Source organism: Phaenicophaeus curvirostris, chromosome 19, assembly GCF_032191515.1.
Source record: "Phaenicophaeus curvirostris isolate KB17595 chromosome 19, BPBGC_Pcur_1.0, whole genome shotgun sequence".
Classification (NCBI taxonomy): Eukaryota; Metazoa; Chordata; class Aves; order Cuculiformes; family Cuculidae; genus Phaenicophaeus; species Phaenicophaeus curvirostris.
In genome coordinates this window covers 13,878,991-13,897,166 of record NC_091410.1, presented here as the reverse complement: position 1 = coordinate 13,897,166, position 18,176 = coordinate 13,878,991, and the positions used below count along the sequence as shown (strand labels likewise).

Genomic DNA, 18,176 nt, shown 5'->3' with positions numbered 1-18,176 from the left:
CTTGGTGTGATAACTTGCTCCCTGTCCCAAAAACGTGGTAGTATTTGGCTCACTGAGTAGTGTCAGCCCCACAGTGACAACTGAGAGACGTAGGTTTTGTCTCTGTTTCCCTCCCCAGACCCGAATCCTGGTGACCCACGGCATCAGCTTCCTGCCTCAGGTGGATCGTATTGTGGTCCTGGTAGACGGCAAAATCTCCGAAATGGGATCTTACCAAGAGCTTCTGAAACAGAACAAGGCCTTTGCTGAATTCCTGCGAAACTACGCCCTGGATGAAGATATTGAAGAGGATGAACTAACAAGTACAGTATTGCATGTTCCTAAAATGTGTCTTTTTCTGTCAGCCAGATATTTTCTTTGTATGAAGTGATCCCTGCTGCTTTGAGACAGCCGGGCGCTTGCCTTTCTGCACTAACTGTTGTCTGTAGCCAGGTCTGCATTATTGAGAAATGTGTTCACAGATGTCTTTCAGCACTTCATGTGCTTTGTCCTAGAAAAAAGCAATTTTCCTGTTAAAAATTGTTTTAAAGTTGGGAATTTATGTTACGACTAGCAAGGTCGAGCTCAGGAGGGAAATGGAATAGCCAGGAACAACCGGGCTTGTTATCAAAAGGGCTACCCTGAGTTGGATTTCTCTCTCTTTTTATGTTGGGTTTTATATATAGCGGAGTGCGAATCTTGGGTTACTTTTCAGCCTGGTTTGATACTGATAAAATGATACCAGATTAAAGTGTTTGGGTAAATTATACAGGGAGGGATTGGAGGAGTTCACGCCCTATGGTTTTCCTGCTGTGGTTTTGCTTTTCATGACTCTTGCTTACATAGCTGCATTTTTCTGTGCTTTCTACTTGATTTGGCAGAAAATCTGAGATGTGATCTTGTCTTGCAGTGCTGGAGGAGGAAGAAGTCCTGCTAGCTGAAGACACCCTCAGCATCCACACTGATTTGGCAGATAATGAACCAGTGACCAGCGAGGTCCGCAAGCAGTTTCTTAGGTAAATGTGAGGTCCTCTTGTGTTTACAGAAACGCATCTGAAAAATGTTAATCACACCCTGCCTCTCAGTCTGGGCTTTAGCTCCCTTAATTTCCTCTTATAGAATTGTAGAATAGTTTGGGTTGGAAGGGACTTTAAAGATCACCCAGTTCCACCCCTGCCATGGGCAGGGACACCTTCCACTGGATCAGGGGCTCCAAGCCCCATCCAGCCTGGCCTTGAACCCCTCCAGGGATGGGGCAGCCACTCCTGCTCCGGGCAGGCTGGGCCAGGGTCTCCCCACCCTCACAGCAAAACATTTCCTCTGATTACATTTAGTGTCCTTTTGGAAATAAATGTGAAAGATCACGCAGAGAAGATCAAACATTCCTTTCTGCAATCCTCCTTTTTATGGGAACTGAGCCAATTCCTTAAAGCTGTGCTCTGGTCCTCGGGTAACACCACTGCGTGCGTTCACCCCGACAACACTGACCTGGTACCAGCCGCAGGATAAATAAACCCTTTGCATTGCACCTTCCCACTGGGAATCTCGGAAATTGTAGGAGTTTTCATAATAATACCCATAGATGCTGTCCAGTTACTGTGGATGTAAAAACAGAGCAGCTCAGGGGTTATCTTGGAAATACCTGTCTGGCCGTGAAGCCTCTGAAGGCCTTCCACGGCCTTTGTTAGCTCTATTTCTGGCATCACTGAACATTCAGAGGAGTGGAACAATCACCCATAGCTGTGAGCAAGGCTGGCATGGGAACTCAGCGGAAAAGCTGGGATTAAGTCCAACCTACTGCATCCCTTGCCTCAGCACTGCCACAATATGCCCTGCTCCTCCTAATGACTCTTGTGTTTTGACTAGGCAACTCAGTGTCATATCTTCTGAGGGAGGAGAATGTCCCAACAAAATGTCAACGAAGCGAAGAGTCTGTGAAAAGAAGCCAGCAGAGCCTCCTCTGCCAAGAAAAAACCCAAACGAGAAACTTATTCAGGCTGAAACCGCTGAAACGGGAACGGTATGGTTTGATTTTCTCTTTGAAAAAAGAACTTTTGTTTCTACATTTGATCCAGCTCTGTTCAACGTGTTGTGTAAATCACGGCTTTCAGCACTAATCGGGTGGCCACTGATCGTTGTGATGGGGGGTTTTGGCAGAGGTTTCTGCACCTGGCAAGGGCTGCGTGCTTAGGGGAGAAAAGAAAACTAGAAATCCCTTCCAGCTCCTGCCAGAGTCACCTGATCCTGCGCAGCCCTGCACTCCGTCTGCCCTGGCTTTGCGCTGCGGAGCTTTCAGCACTGTCGGTCTTTGAGCTGTTTGGCTGCGTTCAAGTCCAGCTGCAGCGCTGGCTGTTTGCTGGAGCACAGCACAGGCTGGGCGAGCCAGCTGGCCGCTGCGTGCCAGCGGATCCATGCCAAGGGATACGTGACACCCTGTCTTCGAGGGGGCTTTATGGTGAGAGGGACAAAAGGAGCTGTACTCGCCCTGAGCAGAGCCAGGGAGTGGAAAGGGATCAGGGAAAAAGAGGAGAGAGAGAGAGAAAAAGAGCAGATGAGAATACAAAAGTAAAAGAAAGGAGCAGCGAATTGAATAGGAGCAGAGAGATTTTGTTAAATGAAGCCCCTTCCCGTCACTTCTGAAGGTTCCATGTGTCCTGTTTAGTCTGATGTATGCAGTCCATGGCGCAGATGTAATTAACTGCTTCTGTGGATTACTTCAGCTTTCAGAGTCCCTAATCAACAACACTTGTTCCTTCTTATGCTTTTTTTGACTGAGTTTTGTCCTGAGTCTCTGTTTCTCTGCTTCCTGCCTTTTTGTGCTACCCTAGAGGTAACATCGTGGCTTTTCCCCAGAAGCATCATCTGCTGACGGCCCTGTAGGGGTGCAGTAGCTCACTGGTGTTTGGTACTTCATTTGAGCTGCTGAAAAGACACCTAAATGGAAGCATATTCGATTTAAAGTAGTCTGGAGCTGGATATGCCTGCCAAGTTGCTGCTTTTGCTTGAAAGTTTTGGCTCCTGTTCTTCTTCCGCATCCTTTGCTGCTATTTGATCAGCTTTTCTTCCCCCCTCTAGCGTGCTCTTAAAAACTAAGAACCCACAAAACTAATAAAACATGATTCCACAGATTGGAGGAAAAGAGAATTTTCAAACTTGTTTTGAGAGTCATCACTTCAGCCTGGAGCTGGGGCAGCTGGGCTGTTTTCTGTGGTGTGTTTGAGCCAGGGCAGTTTTGAATTTACTAGTTCCTCTGCTTTATCTTCTTTTCTCATCCTTTATCTTCTTCTGTCTGCGCCCGTAGTGGAAGCTGTAGAGACCAGCTTTGGTGTGTGCTTTTTGCAGGTGAAGCTGTCGGTGTTCTGGCAGTACATGAAGGCTGTCGGCCCTGCCGTTTCTTTAGTGATCTGTTTCCTCTACTGCTGCCAAAACGCCGCTGCTATCGGGGCCAACGTGTGGCTCAGCGACTGGACCAACGACCCGGTGGTGAATGGGACTCAGCACAACACGGCCATGCGCATCGGAGTCTACGCTGCCTTGGGCTTCTTGCAAGGTGAGAGCAGATAAAACCATCATGTCTCAATGGTTAGGAAAGAGGAATTAGGTGGGAAAGCCATGGCAACACTTGCTGGTGCCTCAAAATTGCTCTCCGAAATCTTATCCCAAACAAGGGATGGAACGTAACCTAGAGCTGTGAAGTCTGAGCTCAGCCCAACACTTTTAATTTTGTTGTGAAGCCCTTGGAGAGGGTTGGACAGGAGATGTGGAACCTTGAGAGAGGTAAGATGGGGAGAAAGTGTGGGAACTGAGGTGCAGAAGAGCCCGAAGTGTTGGGGAGACGTAGCATTTGGATTTCGTGGAGACTTGCGGAAAGCAGAGGGAGGCTGGTTGTACAAGTAGGATGTTGAGGGTGTGGAGCTTGTCCAGAGAAGGGCAACAGAGCTGGGAAAGGGTCTGGAGACCAGGGGTTCTGGGAGCAGCTGAGGGCCCTGGGTCTGTTTAGTCTGGAGGAGAGGAGACTGAGGGGAGACCTTATTGCTTGTCCACAGAAAGGAGGTTGTGGAGAGGTTGGGGGTCAGTCTTTTCTCCCGAGTAACAAGTGATGGGACAAGAGGAAATGGACTCAAGTTGCGTCAGGGGAAGTTTAGATTGGATGTTAGGAAAAATTCCATACTGACAGCGCGGTGAAGCCCTGGCAGAGGTTGCCCAGGGCAGCGGGGCAGTCTGCCAGACTGTGTAGATGAGGCACTTTGGGACACATTTTAATAGGACCAGTGGTGTTGGGCTGATGGTTGGACTGAATGAACTTAGAGATCTTTTCCACCCTTAATAATTCCATGATTCCATGTGCATCTGTCTGCTGTGGACAGCATGGTGTAATCGTGCAGGACATGTTCCCGTGCCCTGGGCCGCAGTGACCGCAGTGCCGTAGTGCTGATGTGCACAGCAAGAGAAGGATGGGCAGGGAATACAGGAGAAGAAAAAAGGCCTCTAGCACAACAGAGACTGCTGGGGGTCAAAGAGCTGCAAATTGGGACCATCGTGTTCACTGGCTAACCTCGTCTCTTCCCCTATCAGGCCTCATAGTGCTCATCTCCTCCTTCACCTTGGCCATGGGAGGCATCAGTGCAGCCCGGACGCTCCACGCTGCTCTGCTGGAGAACAAATTCCACAGCCCGCAGTCCTTCTACGACACCACTCCCACCGGCCGCATCATCAACCGCTTCTCAAAGGACATCTATGCGATCGATGAAGTCCTCCCATCCACCATCTTGATGTTCCTCGGAACGTTCTTCACCTCTTTATCGACAATGATCGTAATTATCGCCAGCACTCCGCTCTTCACTGTGGTTATCATTCCACTTGCAATTCTGTACTTCTTCGTTCAGGTAACTGGAAAAATATCTGCCTACCATTGTGATGACTCCCATTCCACAGTCCATGTTTCCTTTTAGGAAAAACAATGTGAATTTGGTGGGAAAATTAAATATCTGAAGTAACTACGTGTGAGATGTGGGCATGAAATAAATAGGCGTAACCTTTTTTATTTTTAAGCATTAACAAACAAGCCAACTGCAAGCAATGGAGCTGCCGTGCACTCTGATGTGTTGAAGCGTGTATTTGTTTGACATATATATCCTGGAGCCCCTCTAAATAATACTGTGCTGTGGGATGAAGCAAAGATAACTTCCGTGAAATTCTTAATTCTAGGGAATAGTTTAAAGGGTTGAAGCGCATCAGTAGCATCTCCTTTAAACCCTTAATCTTGAAATTTCTTCAGCACTAATTAAAAGATAGAGGATTTCATGAACCCTTCTGTTTTCTCCACAAACCGGCAGCGGTTCTACGTAGCCACCTCCCGGCAGCTGAAGCGCCTGGAGTCCGTGAGCAGATCTCCCATCTACTCCCACTTCTCAGAAACGGTGTCAGGAGCCAGCGTCATCAGGGCTTATAGAAGGGTGAAGGCCTTCGTGGACATGAGTGATCTGAAAACGGATGAAAACCAGAAGAGTTACTATCCGAACATAGTATCAAACAGGTAAAAAGGGGACATATCTTGTTGTTTCCACATCCTCTGTTTGCAGAACTGGTCTGGGCGACCCCCTCACCGCTCTGCTTCCATCTGCCTTGTTGCCAGGTGGCTGGGCATTCGCGTTGAGTTTGTGGGGAACTGCATCGTCCTTTTTGCTGCCCTGTTTGCCGTGATTGGTAGAAACAGCCTGAATCCTGGCTCGGTGGGACTGTCAGTATTGTATGCGTTACAGGTTTGTATCAGAGCTTTCCGTTTATTGCATTTTTTTGTAGATGGTGTGGATGTATCGGCAATAATTTAAGTGCTCGGTAAAGCTGAAGTTAATAAAGCAATAATAAAAATGAGCAATGGGGCGTGTTTGTTGGGCATGTGCTTCTTCACATGAGCACCTGATTATCTGTAGACTTCTTGTCCCAGTAACTGTGTTAATGTCACTGCAAAGGTAATTATTTCACTTATAATATTAATGTGAATCGATGTCTTAATAGCAGTGCCTGGTTTTGTTGTTGTTATGAAATCTTGTGTTCCTCTGCGGGTGATATTTTGTTCCCTGTCTGCTCCAAGGTGACCTTGTCTCTGAATTGGATGGTCCGAATGACTTCTGAACTTGAAACTAACATCGTGGCTGTAGAGAGAATAAAGGAGTATTCAGAAACCGAAACAGAGGTCAGCCGCCAAGCGTCAAGGGTGCTCGCTAACAGCCGTGGCGAAATTTTAATGCCCACATTTACATGGTCTTTCTTGAGGCTCTGGAGAGACAGTTCCTGCTCGGAGAGTGTCACCGCTTAACCTGAACAAACGTCACACTCTGAACTGTAATTTATGCTATCGCAGCTCCAAGTTGTTGCTGCCATCATGCAATCTGTGCTTAATATCTCATTTTCTGCCACTGTGAGTGGCTTTAGTACAGCAGAGCGAGGAGAGACCAAACTGAGCAGATGCTTAGGAACCTGTGCTTTTCCTCCTGTTATTGTAAATGTATTTGATAGCGGAGATTTGATTTTGCAGATGTATTTCTAGTAACTCACAAATGTTAACGTTTGTATCTGAGTTTGGATTATATTTTTCTTACATTTCTGCCTCCTGTTTTCCTTAGGCTCCCTGGACCATTGAGGGCAAGAGTCCTCCAGAAGACTGGCCGTCCCAGGGTGAGCTGGAGTTTGTGGATTACTCGGTGAGGTACAGGAAGGGCCTGGATCTGGTGCTGAAGGGTCTAAACCTCCAAGTGCACGGCGGAGAGAAGGTGAGACTCCAGCTGTGTGTCTGTGCTAGAGCTTTGCTCTGGGGCTCCGCTGACAACCACGGAGTCGTGGTCGGGGGACACAAAGACATTTGCCGTGGTGGTGGAGACCAACTCCAGCTGGGATTGCAGGAGCCAGCTGCTGGTGTGCCTGCGTCCTTCGGGCTGGGAGCAGTCGGACTGGTCGCGTGGACTTTTCCAGTCCAAAAGTCTGGACTTTCCAAGCCACCAGGGAGGAGGCAGCAGTACAAGTGGCGAGAATTCAGTGACAGGACCGCTCTCCTGAAGCACTGCAGATGGGAGAAGGAATCCCAGCTTTCTCCACCCTCTGGCTTTCCCTAGGAAATTTTTGGCATGGGAGGAAATGATGTTCTTTGCTTCCTTAACTGGGAAATTGTCTTTGTTCTGGGAGATTCACTTCTTCATGCTTCGATTGAAAGTGCTGGGGTTTGGATGCTGGTGGCAGGACAGTCAGCATGGGAAAGTCCTCTGCTTAACAGGCTGCTCTTAAAGGAGAAGAGTTATCCTTACGTGAAGCACAGGGATGCCAACCACCTTTGGGATGGAGATACATGTGCCGAATTGCCCTCTGAAAAGCCTTTATTCCTTCCCTTGAGCAATTTGATTCCTAGCGTGGGTACTTCAGCTGCTCCTCCAAAGTTTTGCGGGGTGGCCTGCGTGTTTATATGCAGCATCATCCCAGTCATGGGGATGGGGATCCGTACATCGCAGTGTGTGACACGGGGTTTCTTGGAAGGGTGGTTGCATTCATCCTTAGATTAAAATCTGGTGTCAAACCTCTAAGAGGAATCTTGGAGGTTTGCTTGGGTTTCTCGTTGGGTTTTGCTTTGGTTTTAACCGTGTGCTTTGTTGTTAAACCTGCGATTTATTGTAGATTGGAATTGTTGGCAGAACCGGAGCGGGAAAGTCCTCCATGACGCTCTGTCTCTTTAGGATCCTGGAAGCTGTAAAAGGAGAAATTAAAATTGATGGTGTGAACATTGCAGAGATTGGTCTCCATGACCTTCGATCGAGGCTAACAATTATTCCTCAGGTACTGGTTTTGTGTGTCACCATGCAGGGAGGAGCTCTGACAGCTTGGCAAACCGTAAATAATGGTTTATTCACAGAGGAAAATGCTTTGTTACACTCAGAAAATTGCTTTGGAAAAGCAAACTATTTATACTTTAAGTGGCCTTCTCCTGCCACCTTATCAGGTGATGCTGGGTGATAAAACAGGATTTCGGATACACCATCTTAACAGCCAGAACCTGAGTTTTAAGTGTCTGTAATGTAGTGTATTTTCAGAGTGCATGGGGCAGGGAGGTGGCCCTGCTTGTAGTGCAAGGAGACTTCAAAGCAGTAACTTTTGCCTTATATCAGCTAAAGCACTTACCTAATGGAAATTGCTTTTATATCCAGGATCCTGTTCTCTTTTCTGGAACGCTGAGGATGAACCTGGATCCATTTAATAAGTATTCTGATGAGGAAATATGGAAGGCTCTTGAGCTGTCGCATCTGAAGAGGTTTGTCAGCAGTCAGCCGTCCATGCTGGACTACGAGTGCTCGGAAGGTGGAGAAAACCTCAGGTAAGGAATGTTTGAACCTGAAAAACAGGCTGAATTTTCATTCAGCTGTAACGGTAACGCCTGAGCACGGGCTGACGCTGCAGGGTCTGAAAGGATTGAGCCACCTCGTCCTGCTTCAAGGAAACCGCTAAAGCTAAAATATTTGTTCTGGTTCTTTGCTACTGGGAAGAATGTCTCCCAAACCAAAATCCCATCTCACCAGTAAAGAAGGAAGCCCCAGGATGACAGGGTGTTAGGAATATGCAGCCTCGTTTGTGAAAGCCCCGTCTCTGCTTGCAGCGTCGGCCAAAGGCAACTCGTCTGCCTGGCGAGGGCTCTGCTCCGCAAGACGAGAATCCTGATCCTCGACGAAGCGACGGCAGCGATTGATCTCGAGACAGACGATCTCATCCAGATGACAATCAGGACGCAGTTTGAAGGCTGCACGGTGCTGACCATAGCACACAGGCTGAACACCATCATGGACTACACGAGGTAAAAGTCTCCTACGGGTGCGTGGAGGGAGGGCTTGCCGGTTTCCTGGGAATGGGGAGCAGCGCCTCGAAGGGTCTGGTTTGTCCCTGGGTAGTTAATGATGCTCTTATCAGGTAGTATGAAAGAGGCAAGGTTGAAGCCTTATAATCCTCGAATATCCAGACCCAGCTCTGCTTCTTTTGGCTCTTTCCTGGAGCCCCTTTCAGCACTGGAAGCTGCTCCAAGGTCCCCTTGGCTTTGTGAGCCTGTATTTTCAATTCCAGAACTCCCAGTGTGACAGTTCGCTTCATTTTCCCGGTTCCCCCTGGGAGGGAGCGACTGTCCTGTTCCTTTTTAAATCAAACATCAGCTCGGGGAGATGGTTTATCATCTGTTGTGCTCAGCGTGTGAAAAGTATTGAGCAAAAAAGGCAAGGAAAAGATGAGAGTGGGATTTGCTTTGCGATCCACAGGGATATCCCAGCTCTTGTGGGGAATTCTCTGACAAATCCTTCCCCAACCTTTTGTTTTGCACAGGATTCTTGTTCTGGACAGCGGAACCATAGCTGAGTTCGACACACCTGCCAGCCTTATAGCAGCAAAGGGCATTTTCTACAGCATGGCCAAAGACGCCGGACTGGCATGAAAAGAACCCCCTGGGGTTTTAGCTTGGGTTGTTTTTTTAAATATTACTGACTTGCCACAGAAGTGACCTGTGAATGTACTGGAATTTACAGAGTAGTCTTTGTAGTAGACTGAACTTGTGATACATGAGCAAAGGATTTTACAATTACAAGGACCAGAAAGTGAATTTTATATTTTTAAATATTTTCTATACACATGAAATATTTTATTATGTGCTTTTTAATTCCCCCACCAAAGAATGCCAAACATTCTGCCAAGGAAATGTATGTATCACAGGGCAACGTGTACTGTATTGGGGTTTACAATTAGTAAATTATACAAATGGTACAAAATACACCTGTTCTGTGTTTCCTGCATAAGGAGTCATTGCTTTTGAAGTGGAGACGGGCCCAGTTAGGCAGTGACTCAGCTGAAAAAGAGACTATTAATGTGTCATCTCCAAGTGGTTCCAACAGAATTTCAGTTTGTGAGCTCTGTTTCCCTCTTGCATCTCTCGTGGTTACAGCCTGGCTACCAGCACCGAACTCTTCCTCAAATGCAGATGATGAGTAAATACTAAAATCCTAAAGAATGAGATAAAACCCAGCTCTTAAGTACTTTTCAATTTATTTATTTCAGAATTTCATAGCAAAGTAGTCTTAATTCTGAATTTTAAGTAACAGGAACAGAAAAAGCTATTTTTCTGGAAGCAACATGAGTAAACACAGGTCATTGCAAAAAAAAAAAGAGCAGATACATTGCATAGGAACCTCCTGATTGAATATCGGCCCAGAAAACCCTGGGTGTTTCACTGGTTTCTTTTTACACAGGCAACTATGAAGTTTCAAGACGCGATTTTTCTCAGGAATGTAGAGATAAAAGGAAATAAAAATTACAATTTTTGTGCTTTACAACGGGAAATTAAAGCAGCATTGGAGCAATTTGTTATCAATACAGTAACAAAAATAGTATTTTAGATTGCACACGTCAGTACATCGTAGCGACAGACGACAATCAAAGGGATTTTGGTTGAGAGCATGTTTATGATTTGGATCAGTACTATCACTTCATTTTCAACCTGAGAAATAGGGAAAAAGTGTAAACAGGGATTATGAAATCACAGGGAGTAAGTCACTTGGTAGTATTTAAACTAGACATTTTTGTGCTTCTTCCACAGATTTAAACCCTTCTGGTTTTCTTCCTTTTACATAAGACACGACTTAAAATACACAATCTAAAAAGTAAGCGTTAATGGTACAGAACTCGGTACAAATATTAACTGCGTTTCGAGGCAGGTTCTTTAGCTTCAGTACCTCTGCTATGTTACAGCAAACAAATGATTGCAACAGTTTAAGGTAAGTCTTTCCCTGAGAGCTGATGACTCTACAGTATTTCATGATTTTCGTAAGGAGAAGTGTGGCATTAACAGTTCTACTGATAATTCCTTGGCATTGAGCCACTTCCATATCAGATTCGTTACTCTTCGATTAACCAGAGGCTCTAACTGTGCATAACAGCCTTAGTCTATCTCAAGGTTAACAAAATAGATGACCATCCTTAGCCCTTGTAGATACTGCATTTCAAATGTAATTTTAAATAAGAGATATCAATCTTTTGTTTAAACGATTAGTACGTCAGTTCTGATGCCTTCTTGTTATAACCGCTCTGTTCAGAAAGTGCCGGGACTCTGAACAGGGAGTTTTTGTCGCTTACTGCTAGAACAAGCTCCAGTTCTTGGAAATCTTGCAGCCTTGCAACATCTTTGTCCTTTAAATAAACACAAGAAGTTGTTAGGTGACAAACCGTCTGCTCGGTTTCGCAGAGGTAAGTTACAATAACGGGCTCATGCTGACACAAGGTAGGTATTCATCCTAGATGTGACAATTGTACAGCAAACTGGGACGCAGACGTCCTGTTACATCCTATACTTATTCTGGGATCTTGTTGAGCTGCTCACCGAGTCTGTTTTTAGAAGGAAGGCAGCACTGACAGTGCGTGTGAGGGATTAGTGAATGACACCTGTAAGGAGCTTCTGCACGCCACCCCCACTCTTTACCCCCGTGAATTCTTAGAAGCTCGTGAATTGATTGCCGCCTCTGCCCAAGGAGGCGCTGCCTGTGGCTGCAGCAGCCCAGCTCCAGCGGGGCTGGCTCACCCAGGCTCCCCAGGCCCAGGAAAGGTTCCCTCCCACAGGGCTTGAGTGGAGATCCCCTCTGCACCCACGCTCTGCTGAACAGCATCAGCCCACACGAGCTTTATGTCACCTCACAGAGCAGTAAGTGTCCCGCAGTCCCACCAGAGAGCCTGAGGCGATGAGAGCTGGGGACAAAAACTGTCCTGTCGACAACCACTAAAGCTGGCAAGGGGCAGAATGGTTCATGTTCTTGTTTTTCATTTTATATCTAACAAACAGCATCTCCCGGTCAGTGGAGATGCACTGCAGTGATGCTGTTAATCTGCTGTTAATCAGCTCAGCTCCGTGACTGGGGCCAACAATGGATTTGGGAGTGAAAGAAAGGTCAGCAGGGAATCAGTGAAGCAGGTCAGTGGGTCCGTTTGCTGTCACCGTGCAGGTAAATCCCAATGAAGTGGAAAGACAATGACGTTCAGAGACCTGCACTGCAAATAATTCTGAAACGCCTTCCTGCTTCCTGAAAGGACCACATCCAGTCCTTACTGAGCCCTCCTGAGCACCAGTGACAGGTCACAGCGTGTGCTACTGCACAGAACGTAGGAATGGAGTAGAGAGAGCAGGTATTAATTGGTCTCAACACCAAATTTTTATGAAACGAAATGATCAAGAAACTCGGGAACCTTTTTACTGAACAAACCAAACAAGTGCTGAGTGCTGGAATTTGGAGGGAGGTTTTCTGGTTTTGGGAGGGGTTGTTGGAGTATTTCTGCAAGAAGGGCTATGCAGGTGACCACCAACTGATCCCTTTCTAATGGTAACACAATGATCTTTTTTAGAAGTTACAGCACTTCAAAATTCTTACCTTTCTTAACATCGTGTTTGGTAATTTTCTGATTTTCTGGACGTGCTCAGGGTTCACCCCCAGCTCCCGGCAGCTCACCCGGAGCAGCTCCTTATAGGTCAGCTCTTGTCTGTCCAGCTCGATTTCAATGAAGTCATTTTCTCTCAGATTAGGGTTTTGTATTCTAACTTTAAGCACCAGTTCTATTAGAAATAAAAAGGTACATTAATAGGCATATGTATAAAGGAACTGGCAAGAATCTTTCTATACTAACTTCTAAATATTTCTATGTTCTATTAACATTGTTTTATCACTTTTAACAACCCAAGAATCCTCAGAAAGCAAACAACGTGACTTGTATGACCACAATTTTCATTAATTGATTTTCATCAACCTATGTGAAAAGATCATTAGAAATCTAATGCAGTGTGTGTGTGCATGGACTTGCACGAATACTCATCTTACTGGGTTACAGCTGGCTTAAAAGCAGACAACTGTACTGGTCATCAGTGTCCTGAGGAATTCAAAATGGCTTTTATTGCGTTTTGATTCCTCTGGCTATCAGTTAACTTCTCCTTGTTAACTGGTGGCATCAGAACAGCTTTAATTTTGAGAATTAAACTCTGAACTGACACTGAAATTCCCTATTTTCCTCTTTGGGCTGGCAGTATTTACCTGCAGAAAAGGCTGATCGTAAAAGAGTTCACCTCAAGGCTCGGGTCTGCCTCACGAGGCTTCCTCTTGAGCTCACAGACGGTGTACTCACACTGTTTATCTGTGCCATTTAGAGCATTAGATTGCCCTGGTGTCTCTTTGCTTTTATCACATTTGAGACAAAGAGAGAATGTTTTCACCGCTGCTCGAACAGCAGCTCCAGCAGAAGCAGAGGATCTGCCTCTCAATCCCTTCAAATGTTTCCTGAACACCCAAGCATGGAACTTGAAGGATCTCAGTGAGTGTGGTGAACGCGTAACCCCGATGGCTGTTTGCACCATCCAAGGCGACAGGCGTTCTAGGACAGAGAGAGCAGAGACTTTACTGTTACCTTGCATATTAATCGGAAAAGCTCCAGTGAAGAAAACCGGCTGAAAGGCTGGCACAGGCCCCACACGGGGGCCGTTCTCCGGCTGAGGTACGGCCGGAGTGGATCCAGCTGGCGAGGAGGGGCTGGTGCTCCACGACACAGGCCCCTGGTACAGCGGAGCTCTCGGAAGCGCGGGTTGGGAGCGTGCTGGGGCCGTGCAGCCTCGGGGCTGGGGCAGCGTGTCCCCGCTAGCTGCCGCCTCCGGAGCAGCGCTCGCATCCTGGAACAGCGTCCGTGCGTGAGGCTCCACCTCAGGTACGCGTGAAGAGTCGGGATCTTGTGGCTCCAAGTGTGGGATGCTCCCGTTCAGGGAGGGCTCTGCAATACTGTCACTCGCGGTGTTGTAGATATAAGGGAAAGGCGGGTTAGCCAGGTAGTTAGGGATGATTGGCAGATCTGAATCTGTCTTTAACTCTGGGAGTTCATCATCTTCCACTGTAAAACAAACAAAGCAACATCCTCCAGATTGATTTGACAGAAAAAAAGAAACTTTTGCTATTTCACTGCAGGATTTTTTTTTTTCTTGCTGTTCCTTGAGGGGAGTTGAGGGTTAAAAGATCAAATATCACAGGATAAAAGCTGAATCAAGAAGCACTACACTTTTTTTCCTACGGCAAACAGAACCGTGCTCAGATGTTGTAAACACAAAAGCAGAGTCTGATTCCGGTAATTCTAGGGGTGCTATTTCCTTCTAAGCACTGCGACACTTCTGCTTTGGTTTGGTTTGTTTTAATCCACAGCCAGCACGTTATGACATGGTCCCTGTGGTGTAACACTATCGTCTCCATAATGGAAAAGGCGATGACAAAGGGTAAGGTGTTGTTCCATACTAAGGCAGAGGATAAAGAGAAAAGAACATGCCGTGCTGGGAGAGCTGAAACGTTACCAATGCAACAGCTGGGAGACAAGAATGAAAACCAAAACAGACCAGGGAATACAAAGGGCAGGAAAGAGGTTGTCCATCGACCACATTTCAGACTACTTATCACCTCTAGCAAGGAAGCTGACTGTTCCAACAGTGACAAAACACAATAAAAATGCTCTACCCCTGCCCTTTAATGTCCTCTGGGTGGGTAATTTGTGATTTATTCAGCAGTGTCTGAGCTCCATTGGCAAAAGCAGGTGTTGCTCACGTAAGGGTTTCAGACATATCTGAGAGATTATTCTCCTGCTGCCATTTTGAAAATCGGAAGCTGCGTCTACTTGGCACGGATTTACTCGTGGCATAGAATCAGGGAATGGTTTGGGTTGAAAGGGGTCTCAAAGCCCATCCAGTCCCACCCCTGCCACGGGCAGGGACACCTCCCATGGATCAGGGATGTTCAAACCACATCCAACCTGGCCTCGAACCCCTCCAGGGAAACATTTCTTTCTGATATCTCAATCTCCATTCTTTCAGCCGAAAACCGCTGCCCCTTGTCCTATCCCTGTACTCCCTGATCATGAGCCCCTCACAACTGTCACATGCTTCAAAATACAGGTTTTCTAATATTTTGGTGTTTAGAAAAACACTTTGGCTGGCTGGGTATAGAATTCATTGGCAATCCTCTTTTTTCAACTTTGATTTCTTACCAAGCAAACACTCTAGAAATCAAGTCATAGGTATGCCTAAAATCCGAACACGGTATATTCAGATGCAAAATAACAATCAGAACAGAGTCTTTGACAACCCAACCACAGAGGCGGCAGCTTTACCTCCCAACATCTTCCTTATCTCTCTCTTTGACGTTAACTGAGCTGGGCTTTCTCCCTTCTTCGTGAGGATGTCCTTGTCAGCGCCGGCGCGCAGCAGGTAAGCCACCACGGGCGCATGGTTCCGCTTACACGCCCAGTGCAAACAAGTCCTGTGTAAGAAAAATGTTAATGCTGTTTGAAATACTAAATTACAGCAGACTAATTTCCACTCATTCTTGCTGCCTATGAGAGGAAGAAGAGCTAATGCGTGTCTAAAATAAAAGAGGTTTTAATTGCAGTCCTCCTTGGAAGTTTACACTGGTTTTGGAGCCTGCAGTGACACCTGGTGATGGAGCTTCCCCTGACTATCATGCTCTCCACACCGGGTTACCGCAGCAGTTTTGTTAAAGTTCAAGATCTTTTCCATTTGTCCTTTATTAGGCTGCTAACTTTTCTGGAAAAATACATATAGAAAGAAGGCTTGTGTATGCTATTTTAATTTTCGAAAGAATAATTTGTACTTAAAATATGTCTGTAAATGTGAGCTAACAGGGATACATCCCTATGATGCTATTTTCACTCATTCATTAATGCTGTCGGCATCACGACTTGCACTGTTTGGAAAGTAAATGAAGTTTAAAATACTGTCAGCACAGCTTTTTCAAGCAGAGTTCTTTTCCCTGACAGAACCAGTGCTGGCAAGCGGAGGTTTGTGGTCAGACCGCCCCTGCTGTCTCTGGCTGCCAGCATCCCCCTCCCCAAAACAGCAGCTCCATAAAGCAACAGTGCAGCGACCCGGAGCTGGAGCAACCCCCCAGGATCCCAGCAGGAGTGTAGTGTCTGCCCCTGCGGCAAGAGCAAACACTGGGATCCCAGCAGGAGCCAACAGGGAGAGCGCAGCAAGAGCAAACACTACGGATTCCCAGCAGGAGCAAACAGGGACATCCTCACAGAAGCAACACAGATATTGCAGCAGGAGCAAAGATGGGATTTGCAGCAGGAGCAAACTTTGGAGATTGCAACAGGAGCACACAGGGATGTCCGCACAGAAGCAAATATGGGATCCCAGCAGGAGCAAACACAGGATCCCAGCAAGAAGTAAAGTTTGGGGATCACAACAGGAGTAAACAGATACATCCCAATGGAAGCAAAGAGGGAGATAGCAGCAGGAGCAAACATTTGGATTGCAACAGGAGCAAACAGGGACATCCCCACAGAAGCAAACGTGGGTATTACAGCGGGAGCAAACACTGGGATCCCAGCAGGAGCAAACATAGGATCCCAGCAGGAGCAAACACTGGGATCCCAGCAGGAGCAAACATAGGATCCCAGCAGGAGCAAACACTGGGATCCCAGCAGGAGCAAACATAGGATCACAGCAGGAGCAAACACTGGGATCCCAGCAGGAGTGAAGACTGGGATCCCAGCAGGAGCGAAGACTGGGATCCCAGCAGAAGCGAAGACTGGGATCCCAGCAGGAGCAAACATAGGATCACAGCGGGAGAAAACACTGGGATCCCAGCAGGACTGAACATTGGGGTTGCAGCAGGAGCAAACATAGGAACTGAGCCAGAGCAAACATAGGATCCCAGCAGGAGCAAACACTGGGATCCCAGCAGGAGCGAACACTGGGATCCCAGCAGGAGCGAACACTGGGATCCCAGCAGGAGCAAACACTGGGACCGCCGCAGGAGCGAACAGCGGGCCCCTTAGCGGGGCGGCCCGCTCCTCACCAGCCGTTGACGTCGTTGCGGGCGTTGAGGCTGACGCCGCGCTCCGCCAGCCGCCGCACCTCCTCCGCGTCGCCCCGCGCCGCCGCCTCCCGCAGCCGCTCCTGCCGCTCCCGCTCCGCGCGCGCCGCCACCATCCCGCCCGCCGCGGGGGACGCCATTCGCGGTGACAACGCGGGCCCGCGCTTCGCGTTCCGGGCGCGCTCGGGGCCGCTCCCGAGTCCTCAGCGAAACCCGCTCGAAACCCTCGAAGCCGGGAAATCAAAAGTCAAAAATTCTTGCTAATTTGGAGCTGGCCCCAGCTCTCTGCCTGACCTTGCATTTGAGATGGATACCGAAAATCATAGAATCGTAGAATCGCTAGGTTGGAAAAGACCCGCTGGGTCATCGAGTCCAACCATATGCCAGCAAGTAGGACAGGGACAGGACGAGAGGGAATGGCCTCAAGCTCCACCAGGGGAGGGTCAGGCTGGACATTAGGAAAAAATTCTTCACAGAAAGGGTCATTGGGCACTGGAACAGGCTGCCCAGGGAGGGGGTTGAGTCCCCTTCCCTGGAGGGGTTTAAGGGACGGGTGGACGAGGTGCTAAGGGACATGGGTTAGTGTTTGATGGGAATGGTTGGACTCGATGATCCGGTGGGTCTCTTCCAACCCGGTTATTCTGTGATTCTGTGAAATAAACCCTGTAAGACTAATTTTGAGTTTTAGAAAGCAAGCATCCTTTAATCCAGCCTGGGCAACACAAGGTAGTGATCTTCATCAATTATGTGTAATGAGACAGGAGCTGGGACGTATTTCCCACTTACTTGCTTATAAATTTTCCCAGAAATCTTATGCATATTCTATTACTATCCAATGACTGATTTTAATGTTAATATGAAGTCCACAACAGTCAGATCTCTTGGCTCCAGTTTTCTGCTGGAGCTCGCATTTGAGACAGGAAAAGACCACGAACAGGTGATGGCAGCAGAGACGGATCATACTGAACACATGATGTTGTCTTCTTCAAAAAATTACAGGGGAAAGTGTCTCCTTTTTCTATAACAAATTGTTGAAATGTCTCCTTTTTCCAAACAAACTGACAAAAGTGATGCTGTGAAAAAGCCAAACTCAATAATCAACGCCAGCCAAGATTTGATTCTTATTATCCCTGTTATTATCACTTAAGCTAATCCATTCACTTAACGTAATGATTTATTCCTTCCTTTGTGTCACCTTTTTTCCTAGCAAATTTTGGAAAGCATCTCCTTTTTCTGTACAAATCGAGGAAAGTGTGTTCTTTTCCCTAAAAAAATAGC

General features: G+C 47.1%; 2 protein-coding genes across 2 annotated transcripts in view; one reads left to right on the top strand and one right to left on the bottom strand.

Moving 5' to 3' along the window:
- The window catches only part of ABCC3 (ATP binding cassette subfamily C member 3), a 45,015-nt gene extending 35,256 nt beyond the window's left edge, over nt 1-9,759 (top strand). The window contains exons 19-31 of the mRNA XM_069872708.1: nt 119-302; nt 890-995; nt 1,846-1,999; nt 3,322-3,529; nt 4,555-4,865; nt 5,316-5,515; nt 5,615-5,741; nt 6,074-6,175; nt 6,606-6,752; nt 7,645-7,803; nt 8,172-8,338; nt 8,618-8,812; nt 9,328-9,759. Coding sequence (XP_069728809.1) covers nt 119-302; nt 890-995; nt 1,846-1,999; nt 3,322-3,529; nt 4,555-4,865; nt 5,316-5,515; nt 5,615-5,741; nt 6,074-6,175; nt 6,606-6,752; nt 7,645-7,803; nt 8,172-8,338; nt 8,618-8,812; nt 9,328-9,436 — 2,169 coding nt within the window. The 3' untranslated portion in view covers nt 9,437-9,759. The remainder of the gene's footprint in view (nt 1-118; nt 303-889; nt 996-1,845; nt 2,000-3,321; nt 3,530-4,554; nt 4,866-5,315; nt 5,516-5,614; nt 5,742-6,073; nt 6,176-6,605; nt 6,753-7,644; nt 7,804-8,171; nt 8,339-8,617; nt 8,813-9,327) is intronic.
- Nucleotides 9,760-10,053: 294 nt separating this feature from the next.
- ANKRD40 (ankyrin repeat domain 40) lies at nt 10,054-17,045 on the bottom strand. Its single transcript, XM_069872688.1, has 5 exons — nt 16,881-17,045; nt 15,169-15,317; nt 13,435-13,908; nt 12,411-12,592; nt 10,054-11,181 (listed from the first exon to the last, which is right to left on the bottom strand). The coding sequence occupies exons 1-5, from the start codon at nt 17,036-17,038 to the stop codon at nt 11,041-11,043; spliced, it is 1,104 nt and encodes a 367-aa protein (XP_069728789.1). The 5' UTR covers nt 17,039-17,045; the 3' UTR covers nt 10,054-11,040.
- Nucleotides 17,046-18,176: the final 1,131 nt, after the last annotated feature.

Excerpts from the sequence above, each read along its gene's own strand:
- ANKRD40 (XM_069872688.1), bottom strand. The coding sequence starts at position 17,038 with ATGGCGTCCCCCGCGGCGGGCGGGATGGTGGCGGCGCGCGCGGAGCGG. Across the intron at positions 12,593-13,434 it reads TTTTCCGATTAATATGCAAG|AACTGGTGCTTAAAGTTAGA; the intron begins GTAACAGTAAAG and ends TATTTCTAATAG. Across the intron at positions 11,182-12,410 it reads CAAACACGATGTTAAGAAAG|GACAAAGATGTTGCAAGGCT; the intron begins GTAAGAATTTTG and ends GTTTATTTAAAG.